The following is a 27,152-nucleotide window of genomic DNA, read 5'->3' as shown; positions in this document are numbered from 1 at the left end:
AATTTCTTTAGTTGAATCTATGGAAAATGCCAGAGATAAACTGTGTCAAATTTTGTTATCATTTTTGCACCAACAAGGTGAATCCCAAAGTGCTATGTGCAGAAAACTTGGCATATCTTAGCATGGTGTGCAATGCCTCCCTAAAATATTGAGGAAACTGGACATGTCGAGAACAAAAGAAGTAACAGGCCTAAAAAATGCATCAGAGTGTCTGAAAGTCGTGTGCTTAAAAAAAAAAAAAAAAAACAATTAGCAAAGACACAGCACCTCAGAGATGGTAAATGTAGTCTTCCAGTCAATGATTCTTGTACAGCACTTTTCTGCTCTAGCACTTAGTGCTTTACACAACATGCACTCATTGACACATGTGCTTTTTTCCTTAACACTTCTGACTTTCCATCTAACAATTACACACATTGATACTTTTATATAAGTAATATATCAGAGAGCAACTTGAGGTTCAGTATCTTCCCCAAGGATACTTGGGCATGCAGACTGGAGCAGCCAAGGACTGGACCACAACCCTTCCAGTTAGTCGGTGTCCTGCTCTACCTCTTGAGCTACAGACACCCCTTCTGGGGTGCAGCTGTTCATTCAGCTGTTCCAGTTCACTGAAGCCCGCTCAGAAATGGTCTCATTTCAAGAATGGCTGTCAAGAAGCCATTCTCAATGAGGGGAAAGGGGAGAAAATGCTGTTATATGCCAGATCACATGAGAACTGATCTGAAAATAAGAATCCAAATTTAAATGTTTTGGTTCAAATTGTCATCAATATGTACAAAGGAAGTCAGGTAGAGATAAAACAGTATCTACAATCATCTGTAAAACATGATGGAGGCGGGATCATCTTGACAGAGTTTAGGCTGTGTTGAAGAATAAATGTGGTCATACTAATTATTGATGTTCAAGCTCATTAGAATTGTACAACCTCCGTTTTTGTCTTAAATGCTGTATTTCCATGTTTGTTTGTACATGTTTCAATAAATCCCAGCACCTATTTCCCATTTTCTTAATATAATATAAAAATATAAAAGATCTTAAATTTAAAGAAATGAGAGGTGACACTGGAGTTTTGCTTTGTGTCTTTCAGTTTAGTTTATTAGACACAACCACAATCATAGGGAAGACTGCTGATTGACAGTTGTCAAGATGAAAATCCACAACAACCTCCACAAAGAGGTTAGGCCACAGAAGGTCAGTGCTGAAGAGGCTAGCTGTTTGCAGTGTGATGTATTGAAGCGTAATAATAGAAGGTTGCCTGGAAGGGAAAAGTGTGATAGTAACAGAGATGATCGCAGCCCAGAGAGAATTGTCAGGACAAGTCAACTGAAGAGCTTGGGCTTTACAAGGAGTGGACTGAGGCTGTTGTCAGTGCATCAAGCGCTACCACGCACAGACATCTGCAGGAAAGGATATCCAATGTTGCATTCCTAATATCAGGCCATGGCTGAACCAGTGACATCAGCAGCAGCATCTGACCCTGGTGAGGAGAGAAAGAACTGGACTGCTGCCCAGTGGTCCAAAGGTTTCAGATGAAAGTAAGTTTTAAACACAATTTAGAGTCTGGAGGAAGACTGGGACAGAATCCAAGGTGTTTTAAGTCCAGTGTGACATTTCTGCAATCTGTGATGATTAGGGGTGCCGTGTCACCTGCTGGTGGTGGTGATGGTTGGTCAACTGTGTTTTATCAAGTCCAAAGTCAACACAGCCCTCTACCAAGAGCTTTCAGACCACTTCTCGCTTCCATCTGCTGACAACATTTATGGAGATGATGATTTCCTTTTCCAACTGGACTTAGCACCTGCCCACAGTGCCAAAACTAGTAATAAATGGTGTGGCATGTCTGATTGGGCAGCCAACTTTTCTGACCTGAATCCCACAGAGAATCTATGATTTCTGTTGAGTACTGTGAGTACCGATGATGAGAATCACCCAGCCCAGAAAAACACAGGATCTCAAGGCTGCTATCAGACCAACACCTCAGCAGTGCTGGAACCTGATCCCCTCCACGCTACGCCTCATTGATGCAGCACTTCATCAAAGAGGTCATAATCAAGTATTGAGCATATAAAATGAGCATGCTTTCCGGAAGTTCTATTCTAAATCTTTTTTTGATCTATCTTAAGAAATATAGCTAAATATCTTGAGCTACAAACCATAATAATCAAATTAAATTTAAAGCAAAAAAGGTTGAAATGTTTACATTTACATGCAATAAATATAAAACATATTAAAGTTTATCTTTTAGAAATAAATTAGGAAAAAAGAACTTATTTAGATGCACTAGTAATGCACAAATACACCTGACAAAAACAATCACCACACTGATTATGATGCCTTTAAATTCACTAATAGATATAAGCAAAACATATCTAAGGTTAGGTCTATTTGAAATCGTGGCATTATGGTGCAGTGGTTGGCACGGTCACCAAACAGCTAGAGGATTCTTGGCTGAGGCTTTTCTGGGTGGAGGGTTCAGGTTTTACCTGGACCTTGTGTGGATTCTCTCCGGCTACTATACCTTCCTCCCACAATCGAGGTGCATGCATGCTAGTTTAATTGGTAATGCTAAACTGTCTGTCCCTCTGTGTTGGCTCTGTAATAGATTAGCGACCTGTAAATGGTGAACCCTGCCATTCGCCCTTTGACGACAGAGACAGGCTGCAGACCCACCCCCGTGACCCCGAATGGAGAGGCTGTTCAGAAAATGAACGGCTGGATGGATTTATGGTTATGAAAATCAACGGATCTTTCTGGAAAGTATTCCATGTCCAAGTAAGAAAACACTGTTTTCCCCAGATCCGTCATGCTTTATATTAAAATGACTTTTATCCTTTTTACGTGACAAAGAAAACTAATCACCTTCAATGTTTATTTTTTAATTAGTTCTATGTAGCTGCCTGTAGTGTTTTCACAAGTGTCTGTGTATGTAGTTTCTGGAGGTGTTTCAGACTCAGGTGTTGTATAATTGGTAGATTATACCAAGGACTTCATAGAAAGAGTCCTAAAGCCTCCAATCATAGCCAGGCTCCAACATTATAGGAAACTGATATATATATATATATATATATATATATATATATATATATATATATATATATATATATATATATATATATATATATATATTCCTCTCCTCGTGCCCTTATAAAAGGAATCAGATATCAAAGTCGATAGAAAAAAATCTATTATCTAAAAAGTCTGACACACTTCTTTGCCCCAGACAGCAAGAAATCTATCATTTATTACACCTCGCGAAAATGAGCTTTTCCCCTTATCATCACTAATTATCGCCATCACTCATGTTAAATTGGTTATAACTTCTTTTTTCTTTTCAGCTTTAAATTTTCAAAACCAGATAAGATGCTCGTGTAATATATGAGATATACTTTCTATTACATAAGAAACTTACTGTAAGCTACATCCCATAGCCTAATGTGCATTACAGCAATATAATTTCCATCGATGTTTTGATCTTAAAGCATGTAAGTTACACTCATGATACACTGTTCTTGTTCATTACCGTGACTTTAACGGAAGAATCTAAACTTAGAAAGATCCTGGAAAGCTCCACACACCTTCTAACCTCACACAGCTCCCTTAAGAGGAGCTCCCTTAATATGCAGGCCTAAATTTAGCCTGCAGATGGTTTCTGGCCTGTTGGGGAAGTGTGTGGGAGTGGAAGGTCCTCAGGTTTAATAAGGAAGCAGTTGTGGTCAGCAGACACACATGAGTCTAAAGTCTGCTCTCTCTAAACACGCTTTGTATTGTACTAAGGTTTTACTTCCCATAGTAGGATGCTTGTCTCTTTGTAATGTTTTAGACTGTGGAAAGCATGCAGTCAGATCAACAAAGTTGATGTAAAATTGTTTTTCTTAACAAAGGAAATAATCTGTCATCATCCACTTCAGTTGTCTTCTGTCATCTTTCAGATCTTTTGGCACTGCTGAGCTGGTCAGTGAATTCATTCTTGTCGAGACTGAACCAGATAGTTGATTTGGCCACTTCTGAAGTTGTTGCTCTCTCTGTGGTAGGTTTATTTTAATTTTTCAACCTAATGATGATCTCCATCACTTATATCACTTTGGGTTTCCTGTTAAGAATTCCAGTGAAGAGCTACAAAACACAAGTTTGACACATTATCTTCAAATATTATTTCTGCTTTAATTTACATAAAATATTGGAAGACCAGCGCTCACCTGACCATGACACCACTGTCCATTTATATTTGAGCCTCTGAACATGGGAACTTAAACAGTTAATGCAGTGCATTTCTTAGACCCCTTGACCTAAAAATTGTTGTTTCACTTTTGGGCTTAACTCTATGTTTTTATTGTCTTTGCTCAGGCTGGGATCCACCTGTTTGTTTATTTTTCAATTAACAGTAAGCAAAAAGTGGCAATATCTGCGGCCGCAGGTCGTGTGAGGAAGAGAGAGAACCCAATATCAGATTACGCAGGACAACAGGAACCAGTAAACAAAAACGAACCATTTATTAAAGTTGATACAAAACAAGGAAAAACCAAAATGAACTGAGAACCTAAAGTGGGAAATACTAAAAATACGAAACTTGAGAGACACAAGGGCAAACGAGTAGACACTCCGACAAGGGACACGGAGAGACTGAGACAATATATACACAAGCTGGGAAACACAGTGGGAACAAATTAGACATAACAAGTAAGAGAAGGAAACTGATCGTAAAACACAAGAGACAAGGACTATCAAAATAAAACAGGAAACGCACTGAAATGCAGACTAAGACACACAACTTGATGCAGGGAAAGAGTGAGAGGGCACAAGAGAGGGCGAGAGAGATGGACAGAGAGCAAGGGACAGAGAGAGAGAGAGAGCGACACAGGAAGGTAAATAAACAGAGACGAGACTCTGAGGAAACGACAGAAAGAGGGGAGCGCTAAAGGAAACCGAAGAACCTAAAATAACCCTGAATCAGATAAATAGCATAATGAGAAAACTCATAAGAAAAAACTAAACTAGAAAATGTAACCCACTCTTCACGATCAAAGCAATAATAAATTAATAAGATTCACAAAGTCCAGAATACCAAACACTGGGTCAAAGACCTGGAACCATGAAAAAAATAGTAGATTTCCCCTGATTTTACATAAAATAGAAATAAAAAATAACAGAATATATTTAAAGACATGATCTGGTTGGACTCTGCTGAATTTACTTTCTGTTACTGTGGTGCAAGCTCCTTCACTCCTGCAGATGCTCGTCTTTTGTGTAGAAATTGTGTACTTTCTCAGTCAGTGATTTAATTATATAGCAGGAGGTATTGATCTCCAATTACACAACCACAAATTATTAAAAGTACAAAATACACAAGGAAGCTGAGTCTCTAATTTGGGTTCATTCGAGGGTCTTTAGTAATTGAATACCTCATACAGGATCATTAGTCATGTCACTCATGGGCCACTAAATAGGCCTGACTAGTAAATCAAACAATGTTTCCATTAAGAGCATGTTTTTAGCATCATGATTTGTGTCTGCAGCTCGCGATTTTAGTGATACTGTGCACAGCAGTGTGATCATCCTAGAAAGTGTTTACTAGCAACAGTGTTCCCACACGTCTTCTCCACATACACACAATCCTTGTAAATTTTATACTCACTTCAAACCGACTGTAGTGTACGTAGCCATCAAGAGGCTTTAGATATCTGCCACGTTCTCGCAGTTTACACACAACATGTCCTTTACAGGAAGACGGCGCCTTGTGTGGTGTGACAGGAAATGTGTTTGCATGCACTGTGTGTGTGTGTCTGTCTGCATGCCTACCTCAAACTTTGTATGTGGTTTTCTCCCACCACATATTGAACTTTGGTTTTATACTTTAGCTCATATTTCTTTTACTGGTGCAGCATAAGCGTACATATGATGGTTTTTATTTTTAAACAAGGACATTTCAATATGGAAGGCATTTTAGATATAAACTCTGATCCATCTAACTGATAGTAATCACAGTAAACAGTAAATGGACTGGTACTTATTTAGCGCGTTTCTACTATAACTGAGCACCCAAAGTGTTTTTAACTACAAGCCTCATCCACACTTTCATACAAGGACTTTTTTCTCTACCTAAGCACCTTCTTACCCGCTTACACTGCAATGGATGCATAAGGAGCAGCTTGGGGTTCAGTATCTTGCAGAACAACACTACAGGGACAGACTAGAGTAGCTGGGAATCGAACCATTGACCTTCTGACGGTAGACAACCCGCTTTGTCTCCTGTGCCTAAATGCTGGAATTAACTTTACTTTAGCAATAGAAAATAAAATAATAATAGTGATGATGATGGTTTGGGTAAAATTTAAAAGTAAAGTCCAATAATATTGACACTGAAGTTGAAAAATAGTGACAGTGATTTTGTCATTTTAATTTTTTTTTTTTACTTGCCTATTTTACTTTTTACTTACTTATATTTTTATTTTTCTGTTGAATGATTAAAGTTTTTAGGAATGATCAGGTCCTATTTCGGTCTCAAGGCCTTCCTCTTTGTCTTGTTTTTAGTAATCAAAAAAGTGACATTCTTAAATGTACATTATTTCATTAAAGTTGCATTTTGTTTTTGTTTTTGTTTTGTTATCATTATTATTATTATTTTTAATTGAAGAGTTTTCTGTTTAGGGTGGCACGACGGTGCACTGGTTAGCACTGTCACCTCACTGTAAGAAAATCTTGTGTTCAAAGAAAGCTGATGTTGTCTCTGGGTTTTCCCACAGTCTAAAGACATGCATGTTAGGCTAAACGGGGATACTGTGTGAATGTAAGCATGAAGGGTTGTCTGTCTGTCTATGTTGGACCTGTGACAGACTGGCAACGTGTCCAAGATGTACCCAGCCTCTCACCCTATGATAGCCTTTTAATTACAGCAATCCAGCAGGTATTCTTCCTGAAGTCCACAAAACATTTTACACTGTTTCAGTGGACCATAACAACTTTCATAATGTCGCATTTATGTGACAAAAAGGGGATCCACACAAAAGGTTTACTTGAACAATAGATAATTGTTTAAACATAAGCTAACCAAGACATAAAACATCAAATGGGGTGGATGCCAAGTGCAGTGGAAGAGCGAGATTGACCAGTTTTTCTGATCCAGGTGTTATAACCTGGAAAGCCCAGGCGGGTTGCATTAGCTGAGGTCTCCCCTATGCCAGCCACTCACCATTATAAACAGGCCAGGACTTTCATTGAGACAACAGGAGGGCTGTCACAGCAATGACACAACTCTATTAAAATAATTACATCTCTGTTTAATAAAAGGCTGACTCTTGGTCCAGATGGATAACCTTGATATTTTCCTTTTTTTTGTGTAGCTGGCTATTTCGATAATTGATTGGCCTTTTATGTTGTTTTTAAAGTAAAACTGAATTAATGTAAGTTATGAAGTGTGAAGATGTGTGTTTTTGTGCTTTGGATTGTTGGTCAGACAATAAAAGCAATGGATGATGTCACATTTGGTTAAAGGAAATGCATTTTTCACCTGTTTTTGTTTTTACATTTTATACACTATACTAAACAAATAATTGAATATTGGGGGCGTTTCTTCAATAATGATCACTAGTTGCATCTCTAAGCTGAACATATGGGACATTATTGAGGTCTACAGTGTTTTTCATTGGTAGGATTGGCATGTAGCAAAGATACATATCTGTACTTGAACCTGTGGCAGTCAACAGCTAAAAGCTCTAAAGCCATGATATCCCTTTATTTTCATTTTAGCCCCAAATGGCACAAAAACTGCACACAGAGAACTGCCAGCGTCTGCTGATCCAGTCCCTGTTTTTCACCACTAGGTGATGCTAATGCATCGTGAAAGCTGACGCCTGCTGACTTATTGGGGAGGAAAACGGGATGCAGTCAATTCACGGTGGACTCAAAACGTTTGAGAAACCACACAACCATTTGAAAAGTTTATTTCTACCATACACAAACTGTACAACACAGCGCATATCTTTATTATGAAATATTAAAAGTAATAGGAAGTTTAAATTTACAAACTACCTTAACTGAAAAAAGCATTACATTTTAATGTAAAAGAAAAGAAAAATACAGTACAATTTCATATCATACTAATATCGTTCCACAAAAAAGCATTTCACATTACAAAACATCAAATACTAACAGGGAAAAAAATAAATATTATTCACAAAACTTCCTGAGCAAACAATGTGTGGTATAGGAATTACATATAAGAAGTTACAAAGAAAAAGATCGTTAGATTTAAAGACTGTGATTCAGTTTTTAAAAGATTAAAATTGTTTAAAATGTGTCGAGTATTTGGATAAAACAGGGTCTTGTTTTTCTGTAATTTGGCTCTTCTGCTGTTACATTTTCATCTTCAAAATGTCCTAGGCTACATGTTGTTGATGTCTTTTTGCAGAAATTAAAAGAAATGTATTGCTGAAATGGATAGCTCTTTTTTTTTTTTATTATCTGGGGATTAACCAGCCGGTCCTTTTCTTTTATCAAAGGTCAGTATGGGCAACTAAAAACACAAAATAACTCATATACAAAAGTGCAATTGATGCAAACAAACAACTGATTAGCCAACAACTATCATTTTTCTATATTTTTTTTATTTTTTTGCTTGTAATGATTGAAACTAAAATGCAGGTTGCAGTGGTCGTCAGCTCGGTTTTGAAATAGCTACTATTCAAATCTGCCCAAGGATGTTCAAACTGTAAGACTGGCTGAAATGTTAAGGCCTTTAAGCAGATAAGAGATATCCACTCCTTCTTATTTGCCCCCTCTCTGCGCTATCAAAGAAAACAAAACAAAACAAATTAACACCAGACTTTCAATCTCAGTCATGATATTTCAAAACCTGACTCTGAGATTACAGCTACTGAGACAACGGCTTTCAAACAGTCATCAGGAACGTTTCCGCCTATGAAAATAATTGTACTGTATATTAAATCAGACACCATTCACATAATACTGTCCTACCACAAAACATAGTACTTGTATATTTTTATGGATTCATATACATTTAGGCACATACTATATGCACACTAAAAGTGTGCACAGAAGGCAGTTTAATATCTATATTTTTTCGTTTTGTTTTTTAAAAAAAAGAAAGACATCTTGACAAAGTGATCGTTTTGATTTTTGTTGCACTCTTTTTGTGGTCACACTATGCAAAGCAGTATCCGACATTCAGTTCACAGAATGATGTTGCATTTTTGCTCAGTGTCACCTCCTCATTGCATTCAGCTGTTATTGGTTGAGTAGAAAAAGGTACAGTACATTTGCATTGCAATTTCTTTTTTTTCTTTTAAATCTTGGTGTTCACTTTGTCTTACCATACATTCAGTCTCCAATAAGGAAAGAAAGCAATGCTTAAAAACATTGATGCTTAGTAGTTTTGGTAGGTTTTCACTTTGAAGGGAGATTCAACTTATGTTCTAATAATAATAATAATAATGATAATAATAATAATAATACTAACAATAATATAGGTTTTTCAACACTAGGTGGCGAAAGTATGCCATGAAATTGGAATGTGCTTCTATGTAATTTACAATGTGCAGAAAGTCAAACTGATTTCTCAAATATTACGCATTTACAGTTTTTAGAAATAAATAAAAATCGAGGAAATAAATACACTGATGAACAAATATAGTAATAAATAGCAATAATATAAGAGTGACATGAACACATACAGATTAAAATCAAGCAAACCATACAAAATAATTAAGTGCAAGAGGGGTTAAAAAAACAAATCTCACCAGGATAAACATATCGAGTGAATGCAGAAACAGTAGAAGCATTACAAATCTGGCTGGTAATTTTCTCAGTGCAGTGTATTTACCAGAAAATGCCAAACACATTTCCGAAAGCCTTGTCTTATACATGCAGCCAAGCCAGCACTCTTCAGTAAAATAGAGCTATCTAGTGTCATTATCCCAAGTCAAAGAAACCTCTTGGTAGCTCCACAGCTTAAACATGGATGCCCTTAATAGCCTGTTTGATATTATCCAAGAGGGCCTTGCACTCTGGAGAGTATTCATGCTCCGAGTTGTTGTACATATCAGTTAATGTGTTCACATAGGCTTCAAAATTATGCTCACCGATGGGCCCCTGCAACAAAAACATGTTTGACTATTAGTGAAAACAGCACAGCAGAAATGACAATTTCAGGAAAATGATTATTTATTTTTTTCTGGACAGGTTAAACACTGTGAGCTGGAGTGGATACTGTGGTCAAGGCTTACTGTACCATTTGAGGCAGCTGAATGTCTGTTAGACTGTTAATAAGAGCTTGGCTTAGGTGAGCCAGCTCCTTCAGTAGGCTATCGTTGTGCTGTTCGATCATCTTGTTTTCCTCTTCAATTGTCTTCAGGTTACATTCCATAGAGGAGATCTGCTTTCGGGTACAAAACAACAGGGATCTCATCAAATTGAGCGGGCAAAGATCTCGCGCCTTTATTTTAACCAATGATTTTTGTGAGAGTAAATACTTACCTGGGTTTGGAGCTGCATCATGTCTGCTTCTATTTTCATGTTGGATTCGTTCAGTTCTTTTATTTCATGATCCAGATGTTGAATATCATCTTTGTTTTCAACACCTTGGTTAGAGGAGATAGTCTAATTTATCATGTTCCAGCAGAGATCACAGATTTTCTTATTTTATTCATTCACTGGGTTTTTTTGTACCAGTATATGTGTCACTAATAGAAAAAAACTTGCCATGCCACACAAAATGTCAGAGTAGCTTACCACTGCTGGCTTTAAATTTGATAGTCATCATCTCTTCCTCGGAGTACTTTTTCTTGATATTTTGTGCGTTCAGCGGGCAACCGGACAAACTAGTTCAGCAGGCCATAAATGACAATTTTAGACAGGAGAAAATCACCGAAACTACTAAACTTTAACATCTTCAAGACTGTGGATAGAGTAAGACTGCAACATGTCGACTAGCGGTATTGTTTAGAGATAAAATGGAGGACAGGCGGCCTCACCTTCTGTGAGTGGCAAACACATTATTGGCATGTCCAAGGCCATTGCAGCCAGGCAAGGGACAATGGGGCAGTTCCTGTTTATTGGACTTCCAGGCAAAGGGCATCCCATTGATGGACGACTCCTTCTGTCTTTTGGCAGCGAGTGGACAACTGCCTGCACTGCGGTGGGATGTGTATTTTCCCGATATATGGCCCTGTCCGTCACATCCAATTACCGGACACCTACCGTAGTGACAAACAAAGAGGATGAGGCGCTGAAAACATGCATACACTACGGAAAAATCTAACTAGCTTGCATTTAATAACATTTGTTATTTTTTGTGGTACCCACTGAACAAAATCCATCCAGCTGCGCAAAAACAACAGCAACTGCTTTATTGTCAAACTGCAAAAAAAAAAAAAAAAAAAAAAATCTCTGGGACCATTAAAATAAAAAAAAATCTCTTTCAATAACTAGACCGGAAGATTTGTTAACCATTAAGTTGATTAATCCATCTAAATGCTGATTAAAAAATGAAGTCGCCAAAAACTAGAGATGGGCTATGAAAAATCACATTAACTGTAAGTAACTAATCCTCTAAACTTGAGTTTGAATGGGCCCTCTGTTCACTGTATACATTTCCAGGTGGATGGTATTTGTGTTTGAAAACATAAGCACAACTCACATTGAATATCATTAAGAGTTTGTCAGTTGCATTTTCAGGCCTGTTTTCTGCAGGTCAGTAATGGAGTGACATGAATTACAGATAATTGTCATGTATCCCCTCATGCGAAAGAATGTAATTTGGAGGTGGCTAACCCTTTCCCTTATTGATAAAGGTGAAAGGTCACCTGAGATGATACAAATGGCACACATGCTGTGGAGTGCTGCTGCAAAAAGCCTGTTTCAGCATTTTGTTACTCAACAGCAAAGCAGCACTTAGAGGACAAAACAACACCGGTCCCATTACTTACATCTACCACAGGTAGGTAGCTTGATGCAAGGCACCCGGACAATGGAGGCATGCCATATGGCCCACTATTTACAATAATCTAGGGACATTTGCTACCCTCCCCCTTTCTCTTCCTTTCTCTCTTAATGTGTATGAGATCTATTCCAGTTTAATTCCTAAGCTCGTGCCCTTGCATTAGTAATTAAAAAAAAAAAAAAAATCAGTGTCCAGATGTATAAGTAAACAAGGGCTCATATATCAGACTTTGGATTTAAGCTGCAAATCAATTCCATTATATTTTTTTTCCAATAACACTTTAACAGACAACAGTGATTAAGCTCCAAATGAGTGCAATGCCATCACAGCCGGCAATTCAACATTTTCTTAATATACTATAATTATAAAGAAAGCACTCTGTGAAGAGTGATAAGCCAGATATCCCATTCAGAAAATAGAAAAAAAATATAAAAACCCTGGTGAAATCCTGCAGAAAAAAAAACATGTTACTAATCCTTTGAAAATAATTCACTAATGTTAGGACAAGAGAAGTATTATTTTCTTTGTTTAACTTAATGGCCTCCAGGTACTATACCCCCGGGCACAAAAGCATGACGCATTTTCCCAATGTTTTCTGTTGTTTTATTTTTAAAACAGAAAAAAAAGCAAACAAAAAACAAACAAACATGACAGCATAGGATGAGCAAAAAAGAAAAAAGAAAGAAGAAAAAATCGTACTTAAGCTCTTGCTCATCTTTGTCATCCTTGTTTGGTGTGAGCTTCAAACCTCCTTTTCTGGCACGTGGACATCCTGACAAGCTGAAAATGGTTGGAGACAGTGAGTTAACTTGAAAGAATCTATTCATGAGGTACAATAAAGGCTGGAATTGTACAGGCAGCCGTGAGGTTTAGGAAGTTGCAATTTTTTCATGTTTTTAAAAAAAAAAAAAGATAAGTTTTACTGCATTAGCACATATGTAGCTGAAATGTGCCTATAGATGGATAGACAGATAAAAAGGCAGTCAAATGAATCGAGAAAAACAAGAAATCAAAAAGTGCAGCGTGTTTTTAAAGTGAGACTTTCACCATCTGTTTGAATGCCATGCATCTGACAAATGTATTTCATGCTCAGTTGTGATGATTTCTCTCAGCTACCTTCTGTGCGAAGCATAGTTCCCAGTCACATGTCCAGATCCATCACAACCAGGTGTTGGGCACCTGCAGGTTGAGAGACACAGAGACCAGGTGCTTTTTACAGCAAAAGACTGGGAGCAGAGCTGGGGATTCATGCTAATATGCAGAAAAGTAGCACAAATAGAAAACAACTTCATGTTGAGTAAATGGAAATCATGCATAATGTGAAGTGAAAAGGGAAAGGAAAAGGAAAGGAAGGAAAACAAGATGACCCAAGCTGAAGCAAAAACAAGCTGCCTAGTTTAATGTGAAAAATCCTTTAGCAACAATAACAGTTTTCAGAACACATACTTTAGTTCCTGAGAGTTGGCTGCCATCAGTGATTTGAGTGTTTTGTCAGCGAGGGGACATCCAGACACACTAGAGAGGATAAAGAGCTAACAGTCATTTTAATTCACTCTTTGATCACGACTGAATTAAATAATCTTAATACAATGCACTGCATATTTATACAAAATTACTTTAAAAAAACACAATTCTGCTTGTTCGTCACGAGAAAGCTTTTTTGTGTCATCACATTTTTAGCACATGACATATGCTGCAAAAAACCCTACGAGCTACAAGTGACAAGTTTTCACTTGTAATAATCAACATAATTAAACAATAAGCATTGTTTCCCTTGTCTATATATCTGCTAGCTGGTACTAATGAGAGTGTAATTAATTACAGTACCTCCGATGTGATGCATAATTCCCCGTCACATGGCCACTGCCGTCACAGCCTGGGGTCGGACAGCTGCATGAGAACACAAAGCATTTAATACGCAGATTACTCCACTTCCCACAGACTTTCCCAAGCTTGAACTGAATCTTTCTTATACAGGGGGAACCTTTTTATGTTCATTAGAGAGAAAAAAAGAGTTAGTACAGCGGAAAGTTTAGTAGAAATTTTTCATTACATTGCTCAACATTCAGTTTAATAATGTCTCTGAATGTCACAGGGGAGGGGATCTGGTGGGGGGGGGGTGCTGTGCTGCGGAAACTAGAGGATCCTACGTTTCTCGTGAGGAGACCCAGCAGAGCATGCACTCTAACTACAAAGAGTCAAGAGTTGTGTTAAGCTTAGGTCGGACATACGGGGAGAAAACTCACTTTTTAAATAGATACATTTCTTCTCCACATGAACCTGCAGACATACCAGTTACAATCATATGTAACAGTGAGTTTCATTCCAGTGTTTTGACCCACTATTGGAACAAATGTATGGTTTGGAGTGACACTTTTTCTTATTAATACTGACCATCTGCCAGCTAAAAGGAATGATCACATCACACGTGTCTGGCTCGATAAAGCTGCTGCGAGATGTTTTGCTGTTTAATCCCACATACCTCAGAAGCTCTTTCTTCGAATCCCGTAATGGCAGCTTGGCCTTGGAGCTTAACATGCTGCTATCTCCCTGGTAGTGTTGGTCTTCCAAGGAGACCTGATCATAATCCTCCTGCTGAGGCAGAAATAAAATAACAGCATGACCTTAACTGTCCGAAGTATCAGACATCACTCTGCAATGACCTGAAAGTGAATAATTAACAAAATCCCTGAATAATACTCTTAAAACAAGTCCTGGGGGTTGCGGTGCACGACGCAGACGAGATTACACTTGCAGTAGTAAACCACACATCCATTTAAAGTCATATTTAATCCACGTGTTGTTTGTGATGTACAAACTTGACGTATGGGCCTTCTTTTCTGTGCCATCACCAGATGTTGTGTGTGATGTAAAAGCAGGGCAAATTTGACAACTCTTAATACGTGGTACAAATGAATACCACCTGTGAGATCAAAAGAAACGAAACCTTTAGAGCCCAGATTAGACTCATTCAGACCCTCGGGCAATAGATAAGCACATCCTCAGTGTAAATATAATTCATACATCTTATAGATTAACAGATTTGGCTCGAGCTTCTGCTTGGCCTAAGAACATGTCTCCATAAATGCTCTTAGAAACACTGCATGTCATTCAGCCTGGGGGCGAGGTCTACACTTGGATTTTTTTAAATTTTTTTAGGTAGGTTTAAGTTTATTTTTAGTCAAACTATTGAGCAAAACTGAGTAAATCTGGCAGCACTGATACATTTTTTGTTTGTTTTAATTCCTGTCGGTAAGGAAATGCTATGAAACAACAATCAAGGTGAAAATGAAATGGTAACACATATCAGGATACTAAATTCCTGAAAATTCATTTTTCCCCCCAGTTTCCTTACAAGATCTGTGTAATCTGGTGACAATGACAGAGAAACTGAAGAATTAAGAATTCAGCGGGTAGATTTTGGGAAATGACTGCAGACGGTATATTTAATAGCTAAATACATGAATAAAACACACACAAAAAAAGAACCTAATTAGTCCTGGAGGGAGTTCAGGCATTAACTTATTTGGTTTATTTTCTTATTTATATTTTGTCTCGCATATAAATTCATCGTTTGACCCGAACATTTCTGATTTGGATAATCCAAATCTTGTTTATTTTACTTCTTTTTTTACCTCTTTGTCCTGTAAAACGCGAGCTTTGCTGAAGTTGACAGGGATGGGGCTCTCCCAGCTGTCTCTCTCACACAGCGGCTGGTAGAAGGCGGGGCTGATGAGCACACTCCCACCTTTGGCCACAGCGGACTCAGGGGGAGACAGCAGGTCGTCGGGAGGCGTCCTGCTCTGGGCTTTTACGTTTTCCTTGCACTTCTTCATGCTCAGGTCCAGGGTGCCGTTTTCATCCACCTCTATGAGCATGTCCTAAAGACAACAAAGGTGAAATGCACAAAATCTGATGTGCTACAGAAGAGTACAATAAATCGGATGTGGCTTATGAAAACAAATAAGCCAGAGGATAAAATTAAAAGGCATTCTCTAATTACAGCCTCAGGAATGTAAATAAGACAGCACAATACCTCATTAATATGACAATGAGGCAATATGGCAGACTTGAACCCCAGTAACATTTCTCTGTAAACACGAAAACTGACTTGAAAAGCAGCGCAAACAAACAGTGTATTTAAATAATACATACGGTGGTTATCTCACACCAGACAAAGTACCAAACTAAGCCAGCGTTAATTCTGCTGAACACAAAAAAAAATATAATCACTGGTGTGTAGTTTTTCAGTGACAGCTGTGTCATCTGTTTTCTGGGACACACAACCAAGATGGCAGCTGGGGGGTGGCTGCTGGTTTTAGGTCATCATTATTATAGCAAAAATTAAAAAGCTTAATGTGGCATAAGTTTCCCCGCTGACAGATGTGTTTGTCGTTTTTGTGCTGAAACGCAATAGCATGATGACTTATGGCTGTTTTATGGTATTAAAAGTTGTACCTCATTAGATGTTAAAATCCTTTCCCATAAATGGAACCAATTATTCAATCCATATGTTTCATTAGACCCTATACATCATTATTTTTTGTAACAAAGAGAAGTGTGTGTGTGTGAGATCTTTCAAATTAATTAAAGGGGATAATTTTCATGAACACTGGATGAGGCCGTCCAGTTTAATTATCCAGCCATTTGATGGTGTGTGTACCTAATCAAAATAACATCACTGTAAAACTAAAGGATGCGCAGACTTTTTGTGATTTATTTTCCCTCTAACGTCAGCTGGAGCTAAAAACAAAGACTCTAAATCTATATGTGTTTTTTTCCATATAACTGACATGTAAATACGGCCTTTAAACGTGCAAAATTATTCCGTTTTCAGCGAGCGTTTTTCTGCATTTGATATTTCAAAGCGTATAAGTTAAAGCACCAGACGACATATCACACTCTAAATATGGCCCCCTTTTTTTCAGACTTGAAAGCTGTTCTTTATTTTGTACGTCTCTCCAAGACAACTAAGCTGTAAACGAGAACAGATGATTAACTTGCTAACACTGTTTTATTCATTCAGTGGGCTGGTACCTGGTACAGGGCCACATTCTCAGCTCAACAAGCTGGGAGACAAGGATCTGTGCTGTGTAGGTGTGGAAACCTTGAATCATCTACAGTACAGTGTGCATGTATGTAACCCACAGAATGCGATCAATATTAATCATGAAGTGACTTGGAAAAAAAGTTGACTACAATGCCATATTACAGATAATGACAGCAGAAGAGATTTTGGATCTATGCTCTTCTCCAAAAAGAGTTTGGATTTTGTGTGAATTAAACTTTTGCTATGTTAACTCCTTTATCTGATGGGCTTAATCCACTCAAATGCTTTTAAAGACTATCTGGTGTAGACACACAGCCTATGCTGGATCATATAACTAAGCAAAATATCCTCTGCCATCTGCAGCGGGCAAGATGCATTCTCAGACAACAGTTCAAGGTTTTTACATGCCAGCTGATGTCGAAACAAAATACAATACCACATGTTTTATTAAAAAAAAAGGCGAGTAGTTGTAATTGAGAAAGAAGGCTGATTGTACTTCTTCTTTTGATGTGATTACACAAATTTTCATTTGTGTACATTAAAGCTTTATAGAGTGGAAACCTCCTTGTTTTTGTGCCACCAGAGTGCCAGGCTCTCTTTGCCAAATCCAGTCTTTTGATGTCTTCCCTTTTTATACACAAATCAGAGTTCCTTTAAAAATGACCACATTAAATACCTTTCCAAGTGGTCTAATTTGATTACCTTTGTGGAGGTTGCCAAGGGCCGGTCGGCGACAGCCTCCATGTTCTTCCGGTAGCGGGTGGAGAGGTTAAGGATGGCGGCTGTCGCTGCTGCGGCTTGGAGACCGTCTTCTTTTTTGAATTGACTCGGCGGGCTGTGTTGACCAGAGGTGGGCAGGCGGCCACCTGGAGCACCAAGGAAGCCAGGATACTGCTGAGGGGCTAAAAGACAAATAATTAGCAAATCATTTAGATATTGAGACACCAGGTGTTCAACCCAAACTTAAAAGTACCCAGAAAAAAGAGGAGATTTTTTGTTGTTGTTTTAGCATCAATCACAGATATTTAAATAAAGGGCAGTCTTTGCAAATATATACAATGTAGATCTGTGTCGTTTGTAGATAGAGGTTGTAATTAGTGGCTAAAAAAAAGCATCCACATTTATCCAACATCCTTATTTACAAGTGTTTTTTTGTTTGTTTTTTTCAAAAAATGTGTGAAACTTACAATCAGGGTAATGCATCATTTCTGGGTCCTGGTTGGTCCCCATCAGAGGCTGCTTGCCGAAGACTTGTGCATCAAAGCTGGCGTAATCAAAGCGAATTCTGCTGTACTTGTCCATGTCTTTTGTGAGGCTAGTTTGTAAGGCTGCTACCGGGTGAGAGAGCCTATAGTTCAGCTGGTTCATCTCGAATTTCTTTATTAGGCCGAGGGCTCTACGAGGAGGAAAACAGATGACAATAAAATGCTTTACTGTGGTAAAGAATCGCCTAGGAACTTGTGAGAAAGGTGCTTAGAAAGTTAATATAAAGCAGTAAAGAGCAGACATTGTTTTTAACCATTGAGGGATGCCAGTGCTTTTGTACACTCAGAGTCTGGGATCTGATGTGTGTTGTAGATCCACAGCCAGGTTGCCAGACTAATTAATATAGTAGGAGTGGGCATCCTGCCCATGATATATCCACAGGGAACAAAGAGTTCTGCTCTTTTATCATCTCTAATAGAGAGGAACTCACAGGGACCAGCAACCATTGCTTATGTCTGCTTGGAAAGCTCAAAATAGGCATGTTCTGCTGGGATTGCTGAATAAAAATATTCTACACCGCCCTTAACAGTAATAGTGTTTATCACTTTTTTGCATAACCTCAGTTATGTCTGTAGAACTTCAGTCCACTACAGAGCTCGCTGTAATTATTTTCCTGCATGTGACCACACTGAGAGCACTGAAAACGTCATGTGGCATAATACCTCGGTGAGCGGTCAGGTGTTTGTCTGCATTTCAGGCTCTCATCCTGAGGTTTGGAGACTTTCACTGCAGCAGCGATGGGGCAGCCTGAGAGACTGGTTGGGGAGGAAATCAAACACATTAGCCTAATACTGTAACTCATGTATAAACAGGGTGCAGAGTTTCTAATGGATTTCTCCTGTGGATGTACCTCCGGTGGGTGCTACGGTTGCTGTTGACATGGCCTCTTCCTGTGCACCCAGGCGTAGGACATTTGAGGACGTTCTCGTGCATCGCCAGGACTGAGGGGATGACAAAGAACAGACAGACATGACATAAGCTCAGATAAGCAAAGATAAACATTTCTAAATTAGCAACATGCGAGACATAATCAAGCTTAAAGATTAGGATGGTAAACACACAACGTATATATATGCCGAGCATTTTGGAAATAAAACAAATACATTTTCCTGCATTAAGTGAAGATTTATATAACCGGCACATTAGAGCCTACACAGCAAAGATCCTACAGAGACAGAAGAAGAAGAAAAAACACACACGCACACACAAACGGCTTTTCTCATTGTGAGGAATGCTGTAATGTGGCTGAAATGTAAATAGCTTAGTGCAAAGAGAGAGCGTAACAAGACAGCTGATTATATTCTTCAAAACAAACACGTCGTTAAAGGTCCGCTCTGTATCCTTAGAAACTTCTTTTCTGTACATATCCTCCAATTAGTTTGTTGGAGTTGTCTATTTATTTTTGAATACTGCGTTAGCTAGCCCTTTGATTTGCAAATACGGCCTCCAGTCTAAGAGCATGTGCTTTTTTGAAAAAGTTAATTACTTTTTCTGTTCCTTTTGTAACATTACTGTTTAATGTTGAATGTTTGTTGAGTTACATTGAAATGACTTAACAATCGCCAATGCGGGGGGAAAAAAAAAAAAGAATTCAATATTCACACATTACAACACATTACGAGAAAAAGAGGGAGGGGGAGAGAGAAAATCCTTTAAGTTTATTTGAAAAGTTTTGTGCACGTCTTTGAATTCAGCTAAACGTATAAGCAGGCCTTTCTTGTTTTGGGCTCGTGCTAAGAGGATTTCAATTACCGTCGGCTGATTGTAAAATGTAAAACTGGTCGTTTTTGTGAGTGTAAACCATCCATTACACTGTTTGCACACACAGAACCGCTTAGTGACTTACTCTCTGGGGGGACTCGGACTTTATGAGGACACCCAGACAGACTCCTGTGATGAGGGTACAGGCCGGTGGCGTGACCAGTGCCATCACAGCCAGGAGTTGGACACTTTATATCCTTTTTATCTGCCCGTGGAGAATCTGTAGAGTCAATAAAGAAAGATTTTACAATAAAGAAAACACCATAACCACTAAGTGATGGCAAAATGAATGCAGCTACGCTGTCTTTAAGAGTAGAACTAAAGAAATATGAGTGTCATATTATATTGTATATATTGTTCTGAATGCATATTACACAAAGGTAAAGAAACTGAAATATCATGCAAAGTCAGCCTCTCTTTTTTTCACAATACCATCTATTAATCTGTCATTTTAGTTATGGCTGCAGTTTAACGGAGAGCATTCACTTCTTAATGCCCACCCATCGAAAGATTACATCTAGGATTACACATTTAGCTGCAGTCATTTGAAGAATCAGAGGGAAACATGAGAGGTACTTTAGGAGGATTTAAGACTTATGGTCATGGTTAAATATCCAGTTGATTCCTATCAAAATCCAATATTCTGAGTAGACGCAATTCCATCAGAAAATTTTGTTCTTTTTTTATTTTAGACTGTTTATTTATTACTTCACTTGTTGCCAAAATGTTTTTAGTCTTTAAGAGGATTTCCTCCCTCTGATTACCCCACCCCCCTAAAAGAAAATGCTTCTTTTATTCCTTTTAATGTTTTCTGAGCGCCCAATCATCCAAATCACAAGTGGTCCATCTGATTTAAACTGGATGAAACTGGATTTTTCTTTAGATCAACCTTTTTATTTCTTATTACCTTTTCCTCCATGATAGGTGAGTCTGCCGTCCATCTCCATCATTCTGTGGTGCCTCCTCTCGGTGGTCATCTGCTCCATGAGGAACCGGTCCATCTCTCTGTAGGCATGGTGCAGGACCTGCCTTTGCTCTGTCTGCAGAGCTATGGCCTGCTCCAGCAGGCTCAGGTTTACCCTCCCTCGGCTCATTTCAAGGCCTCTCTCGTGGAGGCCCAGAGCCCAGGCGTCTAGCCGAGGCGGCCTATCTGCCTCTGCTTCCCCTTCACTGTCCGCCTCCGTGGGGAGCAGCCTGTATCGTAAAGCTTCAGCCTGAAAAATGTTCGCTCTGCCCAGTGGACCACCTAATTCTAAGTGAGGCTCTTCTTTCACGTGCCCATTCCTGCCTGTAACATCTTCAGAGAGTCTGGAAGGACTGCAGTCTGAGCTGTTCACCTTGGCAGACAGAGCCAGAGGCTCCCACTCGGCTTCCCTCATGTCTCCATATTGACTCTGTGGCGAGGACGTACTGCTCATCCTGTCGTGACTTTGGTCTTCTTCATTATTAAGAAACTCCTCGTCATCTTCATCCATCAGAGGTTCAGATGTGTCCGGCTCACACTGTGGCGAGCCAACAGACGTAACTTCAGACCAGCCAAGGGAACTGCTGGACTTTGCTGCCACATCATGGCAGCCATTTTTGTTAGTCACTCCATTGACTGTGTTTAAGTTTCCATCTAAAACAATAAGACAACACTGATTATTCTACACGTTCAAGTCTTTGCATGCTGAACTTGCTCATTTGTGACCCTTTAGTCACATAGCATGATAGGAATTGTGCGCCCATGGTAATCTTCTGTAAATCCTTTTAAGGTTTTAGATTTTGTGTTACTTTTCTATGAAAAATATCTTGCGAAAAACATGTTTTTATAACCATTTATGGGATTTAAAAGAGTACATGATGCACTGGAAAGATAATCACAAGGTTGTCAGATTTCCAAGCAATTCCTCAAGCATATTTTAGATAACATACATAAACCTTCATTCTGCTAGTTCAACATGAAACCCAGACATGAGGAAGACAATTGTTTTTTCACTTTGTTGTTGTTTCCAATTGGAGCAACAACCCAATATAGATTTAGGACAAGATTATGAAAGGATTTACACAGTGTTGGGTGGAAAACATCAGTTTATAATTAGTTATGTGTATTTTAAAGTGCAAGCCAAGCAGCAACATGTTGTCATCCGAAAAACCGATTTGAAAAACATAATGTACATCTTGTTTCGAGGGATAAGAGCAAGAAAAGTGAAGAGGATTCCTGCAAACAGAGAATAGAGAAAATAGATAAAAGAGACAAATCTCTGTAAGATGGTGCTGTGTGTGTGGCAGAACCTGATTTAGGAAAAGCCAGCCATACACCGCACTCACAAAACTGATGATAATATTTGTTGGGTACAAACGGGAGCCCGCTTTGCCCACAAAAATGAGAGACTTAGTGAACTTGACCCAAACTTGCTGAAAATATGAAATCTTTGGCTTAATTTGATTAGATTAAAAAAAAAAGAGCCATTACAGCACTTAATAATAATAATTTTCAGGGCATTTACATGGAAAATTAATGGTTGTCAAAGTGTCAAAAGCTGAACTGAAAATAAAAAAATTATCAAGCTTTTACAAGTAAATTTGACTGAAACTGTTAAATTAAAACAGGTGTTTGTGAAATATTGAAATTACATGTCCAATGTGTGATTGTGTACTGTATGCGGAGCACAGAATAGCTGCTGATACGAGCCTTTCCTATGTTCTACATGCTATTTGCTGCCTGAATTTGTGCATGTAATATAATGAGCTTATTAAGATCTTTATTTTTTTTTTTTTGCCTCGACATATTTGCTGCTTACTGGGAAGCTGAACCACATATAATATTATTTGAGATTAAAATCAAAGGCGGGATACTGCAGTAGGAGGTAGATTCATTACGAAAAAGTTTTAACGAATAAAAGCTCTTCAACAAATTCAGATTTTTATTAAATCAAGCAAATTACTCAGTGTTTAGCTTTTGGCATTCTGTATCCTATGTGGGTGTTAAAGAAACCACATATAATGTTTCAAGTGCAGATGAATAAAATATGCACGCATGTCTTCTTATATATAATCTCTTTTTTCCGGCTTATTTTGCTGAGTGCTCTAAATAATTCAATTTGCACCGACCTTTGGCCTGCCATCTTTTTGAATAAATCCAAAAATCCCAGTCATACGCACAGAAAGCCACAAGATTGTGTGAAACCTTATGCACTGAAAGTCTGATCAGTGGAACAGACAAAGAGGGTTAGGGTTATCCCTCAAAATGCATCTGAGACAACGTTTTATTAACGCCACTGATCATATTAAGTCATGGTCAGTGATTAACAATGGAAAGCTATCATCTGGATTGATTCAACAAAATCTCTCTTGATCCTCGAAAATCATACAAACTTATGCGCTATTAAAGCTCTTTGGACTGTGAGGGGTTTTACTTTCAGTAGGCTGCACGGGAAGTCTATATCCTCTTAAGTAGCCACACATTAGAGGCCAAACCAAAAAGTAGGATTCAATAGATTGAGAAGATAGATAGAGATGGATTGTGAGAATCAGATCACACAGTGCAGAGGACGGTACAGATACAGGCATTATCAGACAGCTGCGACTCATTAATGGGAGCGACACAAAAACCTAATCCTTGCCAAAACAGCTTTAAAAAACGACAGAAATTATGTGGCACTAATGAAAAAAAAAAAGCTAAATATACGATTTCCTGCATTGTTAAGTGCACATGTCTGGTTTGACATGTCTGTGCTTTTACATGCATTTTTGCTCAGGCGACATTACGGTGTGTTACTATCTGTTCCCTGCTGTGAAAAATATTTCGAAAGAGGCATCTAAAGACAAACCCTGTTGAATGAAAAATTAAAGCCAGTTACACATATTTACATTTATGAGGCAAGCAACAAGGGTTTTGTTTTTCATCCAGATGGACTCCCAGGCCTGACACAGCCGCATACAGTCAGACAAGCACACAGACATCCACACACACAAACACACGTATATATATGCACACACACACACATACACAGCAGTGCAATGAAAAAAGGAAAGACACGGAGGAAAAAAACTTGGATCCCTCCGGTGGTTTGTGTGTTGGAACAGGTGAACAGTTTGTACTCCAGAATAGCCATTACCAGCACTCTGCAGCAGGGCTGCAGTTGGCTGGAGTTGAACACAGTGTGGCTCAACCAAACGAGAGGCTTATTTTTCTCCCTTTTTGTTAAAATGCAGATATGACCAGCTCCCTTCTGCAAAAATTCTTACTGCCTCCAGTCCACTTTTCCAATTTTTGTTTTTACCACAGGAAAATAGCCCCCACATCTGACAATCACAGCAAAATATGTTCTGAATATGTTTATCAATATTCGTGTTCTTTTGACACATTCAGATTTTTTTTAGTTTTTAAAAAAATTCTGGCTTGATTTTGTTTTGTTTTAGTGAATATCAGGTTCAAATAAGGGGAAAAAAATATATAAAGCAGTCAATCAATGATAAATAGAAAAAGTATCTGGAATACACAACAACAAAAGGAAACACTGGTGATGCACAGTGAATAACTTAGATAATTGTAATGTAATATGAACCCAGGAAACAAATAAATTCCATTTCCAATGAATCCACACAATTTAGTGAGCTACTCTCCTGGTCCATTTAACTACACACATGTGTACTATAATGAGCTGTAGACATTATGCCTAATTATGTATTAGACTGTGTTAGAGGGCCTAACAAAAGCTTTTGAAAGGGACAATTACGTTTGTTGCTTAGTTACATCGTTAAAAATATACCAAATCAGTGCAGATTATAGTGGGCGAGAATGCACATGTACACCACGAGCATTGTTGCCAAAATGCACAAAATTCAATTTATTAGGAAAAAAGAAAACATTTTTGCTTGTGAGAAGGACGGCGGCATAAGTGAAAATCAACAATTTTTAACTGCTGCAGATGAAGTGTCCCTGCGGGTAAGTAAAAAAAAAAAAACAAGAAAAAGAAATAAAACAAAAAAAAAGAGAGTAAAACAGCGGAACGCCAGCCAAGCAGCGGTGACAGCTCATCTGTTTTTCACAAAAGGCAACTTCAATAAAAATTTTGTAGAAAAGAATGGAGGAAGTTTAATTTAAATCAAAGTGAACTGGTGCACGCCTCCATTCAGTTTCTCATTCTATGGATTCAATTGATTTGGACTGGCTATTGAAAAAGGACAGATGAGGGGTCTGAAATTTGGCCTCATCAAAAGAGGGTAAAGCCACGCCAAAAATATCATGGCAGATCAGCTGTCAAAACTTCAATTTGTGGATGTGAGACACAACTAATGTGGACCCAGCAGTGTAGTCTTTCACTTCCACTGCACAATGACTGCGGCTGCTGGCTGATGGTAGAGGGAGGGAAATATGAATGCAACAGATGGGATTTTAAAATTCAGCGTCAATTGTTCATCAAAACAGACAAAACAACAGGACATCTGTTTACCTGCTGGAGTGTCAATGTTCCTCAGCTCTTCTTTGTCCTGTGGCGGTGCCAGGTCCTCACTCTCCTCTTCACATGCCTCGCTGGGGCTGTAGTGGCGGGGCTTCATCAGCAGGGACTTTCTCTTGTTGATGGGGGCACCCTGCACCCCTTCCTGAGCACTCCTCTTCCTCGCCATGGACCCATATGGGCTGGAGGGGAACAAGGGAATAGAGGAAAAACCCAGCAGGGTCAGCGGAGGCCTCAGTTGGCCTATTTTAAACTTCAGACTACAGTTTTTTTTTAGCAATCACATCTAAGATTTGGGAAGAACGTGATTCCTTTCTGGCTTAAAGGCGAAAATGTGCGCGCACTTCATAAAATGCTTACCTGTGAGTCTCAGTGATGGAGTCAGCCAGCCCTGTGAAAAATAAAGGCCAAGAAATAACAGATAAAAAAAAGTTGTGTTTACATTTCCACTGCAGCAGCACAGCATCTGTCAACATGTTTTTCATCTAAGGGTTTAAGGCAACTGACTACTTTTGGGCTATTAGTCACGAAATTTTACAACATACTGTAAATATTTGTTTTGTAGATAATGTTTTAGGGGTGATACCACATGGGCTACCCGCGCTTTATCCAAGCTTTTAGCATAGATTTTTTACTCCCTTTTACAATGCCATCGGGTATAATCAGCATAAGGATGTAGAAGTGGTCTCTTCATTGATCTGAAAAGCTTTTCATTCAGTCTGCTCATTCTCTGGGAAACCAACAGTAGCTCATCTTTTGACAGTGTTGACAACATGATCTAAAAGGGTAAATCAATTTTCCCAGAGGCCTGCATAAATCTCATTCACAAGTTCTACCCCTACTCCCATGAAGCACGACCAATAATAACACTTTTCATGAATTTTCCCAGTTGTAGTAATAGCTCCAGCGTGAGCAGGAAGGCCTCAGAGGCCCTGAACACTTGCATAATGACATATCCAGTCTAGAGGTTTTCAATCACACAATATATACACACTCCTTAACTAATTTGAGCCAGTGTTCCAATTTAATGAAGTTATTCCCCTCTGAATAATGAAATGGCGGTGCAGTGCTCTTCAGACCGGTAAGATAATACATAAAATTGACAGTTATAAAGTTGGATTGTTGAACTGATACCCCTAGCCCATGGTGATAAGTGGAATGCGTGTGTGTGTGTGCGTGCATATCTGTGTATGTGTGTGTGTGCACATATTTAAAAGCAAACTAAACCTGAAAGCTGCACTCACCTGTGTTACTGTCACATGTTTTCAAGGTTTGCTCCTCACCTTCAGAATCCATCTGCAATAAACCATTAAATGTACAGATGAGCAACTAAAAGAGCCTTTTTAATCCATTTAATGTGTATTAATTAAATTCTCTTAAATTACAAAAGGCTTAAATACTTAATAGATTAATGTGCTTTTTTTTTTTTTTGCCTTGTTTGGCAGGTAAGCAGGGTAACCAGAGCCACTGAGCCTCAAAATCTTTTTTTTTTTTTTTTGCGGGGGGGCAACATCACAAAGAGCTCTAAAAACACCAGTAATATGCAAACACTTAAAGTATAATGCCAGGAAAAAAAAGTTTCAAAGGTGAGTAAAAATGTAATGACACTAAATAATGACATTAAAGTACGGACAGCACCTCAGAGAGTGTGTTTAGACAAAAATAGTTGCTAAAA

General features: G+C 38.5%; 1 protein-coding gene and 1 long non-coding RNA gene across 7 annotated transcripts in view; one reads left to right on the top strand and one right to left on the bottom strand.

Moving 5' to 3' along the window:
- Positions 1 to 2,611: 2,611 nt before the first annotated feature.
- On the top strand, positions 2,612 to 4,792 carry LOC146553521 (uncharacterized). Its single transcript, XR_014889646.1, has 3 exons — positions 2,612 to 2,775; positions 3,933 to 4,030; positions 4,348 to 4,792. It is a non-coding gene; the product is annotated as an uncharacterized LOC146553521 (long non-coding RNA).
- A 3,132-nt stretch (positions 4,793 to 7,924) lies between these two features.
- st18 (ST18 C2H2C-type zinc finger transcription factor) overlaps positions 7,925 to 27,152 on the bottom strand; it is a 41,281-nt gene continuing 22,053 nt past the window's right edge. For 3 of the 6 annotated variants that reach the window (XM_085256046.1, XM_085256050.1, XM_085256051.1), the window contains 20 exons: positions 26,722 to 26,773; positions 25,838 to 25,868; positions 25,472 to 25,659; positions 20,941 to 21,651; positions 20,119 to 20,253; positions 19,123 to 19,213; positions 18,935 to 19,027; positions 18,194 to 18,402; positions 17,709 to 17,908; positions 15,592 to 15,837; positions 14,439 to 14,551; positions 13,784 to 13,846; positions 13,403 to 13,471; positions 13,073 to 13,135; positions 12,656 to 12,736; positions 10,989 to 11,210; positions 10,747 to 10,835; positions 10,492 to 10,595; positions 10,247 to 10,393; positions 7,925 to 10,107 (listed from right to left, as the gene is read on the bottom strand). In XM_085256046.1, coding sequence (XP_085112172.1) covers positions 9,967 to 10,107; positions 10,247 to 10,393; positions 10,492 to 10,595; positions 10,747 to 10,835; positions 10,989 to 11,210; positions 12,656 to 12,736; positions 13,073 to 13,135; positions 13,403 to 13,471; positions 13,784 to 13,846; positions 14,439 to 14,551; positions 15,592 to 15,837; positions 17,709 to 17,908; positions 18,194 to 18,402; positions 18,935 to 19,027; positions 19,123 to 19,213; positions 20,119 to 20,253; positions 20,941 to 21,651; positions 25,472 to 25,659; positions 25,838 to 25,868; positions 26,722 to 26,773 — 3,048 coding nt within the window. In that variant the 3' untranslated portion in view covers positions 7,925 to 9,966. The remainder of the gene's footprint in view (positions 10,108 to 10,246; positions 10,394 to 10,491; positions 10,596 to 10,746; positions 10,836 to 10,988; positions 11,211 to 12,655; positions 12,737 to 13,072; positions 13,136 to 13,402; positions 13,472 to 13,783; positions 13,847 to 14,438; positions 14,552 to 15,591; positions 15,838 to 17,708; positions 17,909 to 18,193; positions 18,403 to 18,934; positions 19,028 to 19,122; positions 19,214 to 20,118; positions 20,254 to 20,940; positions 21,652 to 25,471; positions 25,660 to 25,837; positions 25,869 to 26,721; positions 26,774 to 27,152) is intronic. The other 3 variants (XM_085256048.1, XM_085256047.1, XM_085256049.1) reach the window with 3 other exon arrangements.

This window comes from Mchenga conophoros, linkage group LG18 (assembly GCF_057382185.1).
Source record: "Mchenga conophoros isolate Kocher_MC1m ecotype Shallow Benthic linkage group LG18, M_conophoros_male_GT1.1, whole genome shotgun sequence".
NCBI lineage: Eukaryota > Metazoa > Chordata > Actinopteri > Cichliformes > Cichlidae > Mchenga > Mchenga conophoros.
The sequence above is the reverse complement of the archived record's forward strand: the minus strand, read 5'-3'. Positions and strand labels throughout refer to the sequence as shown.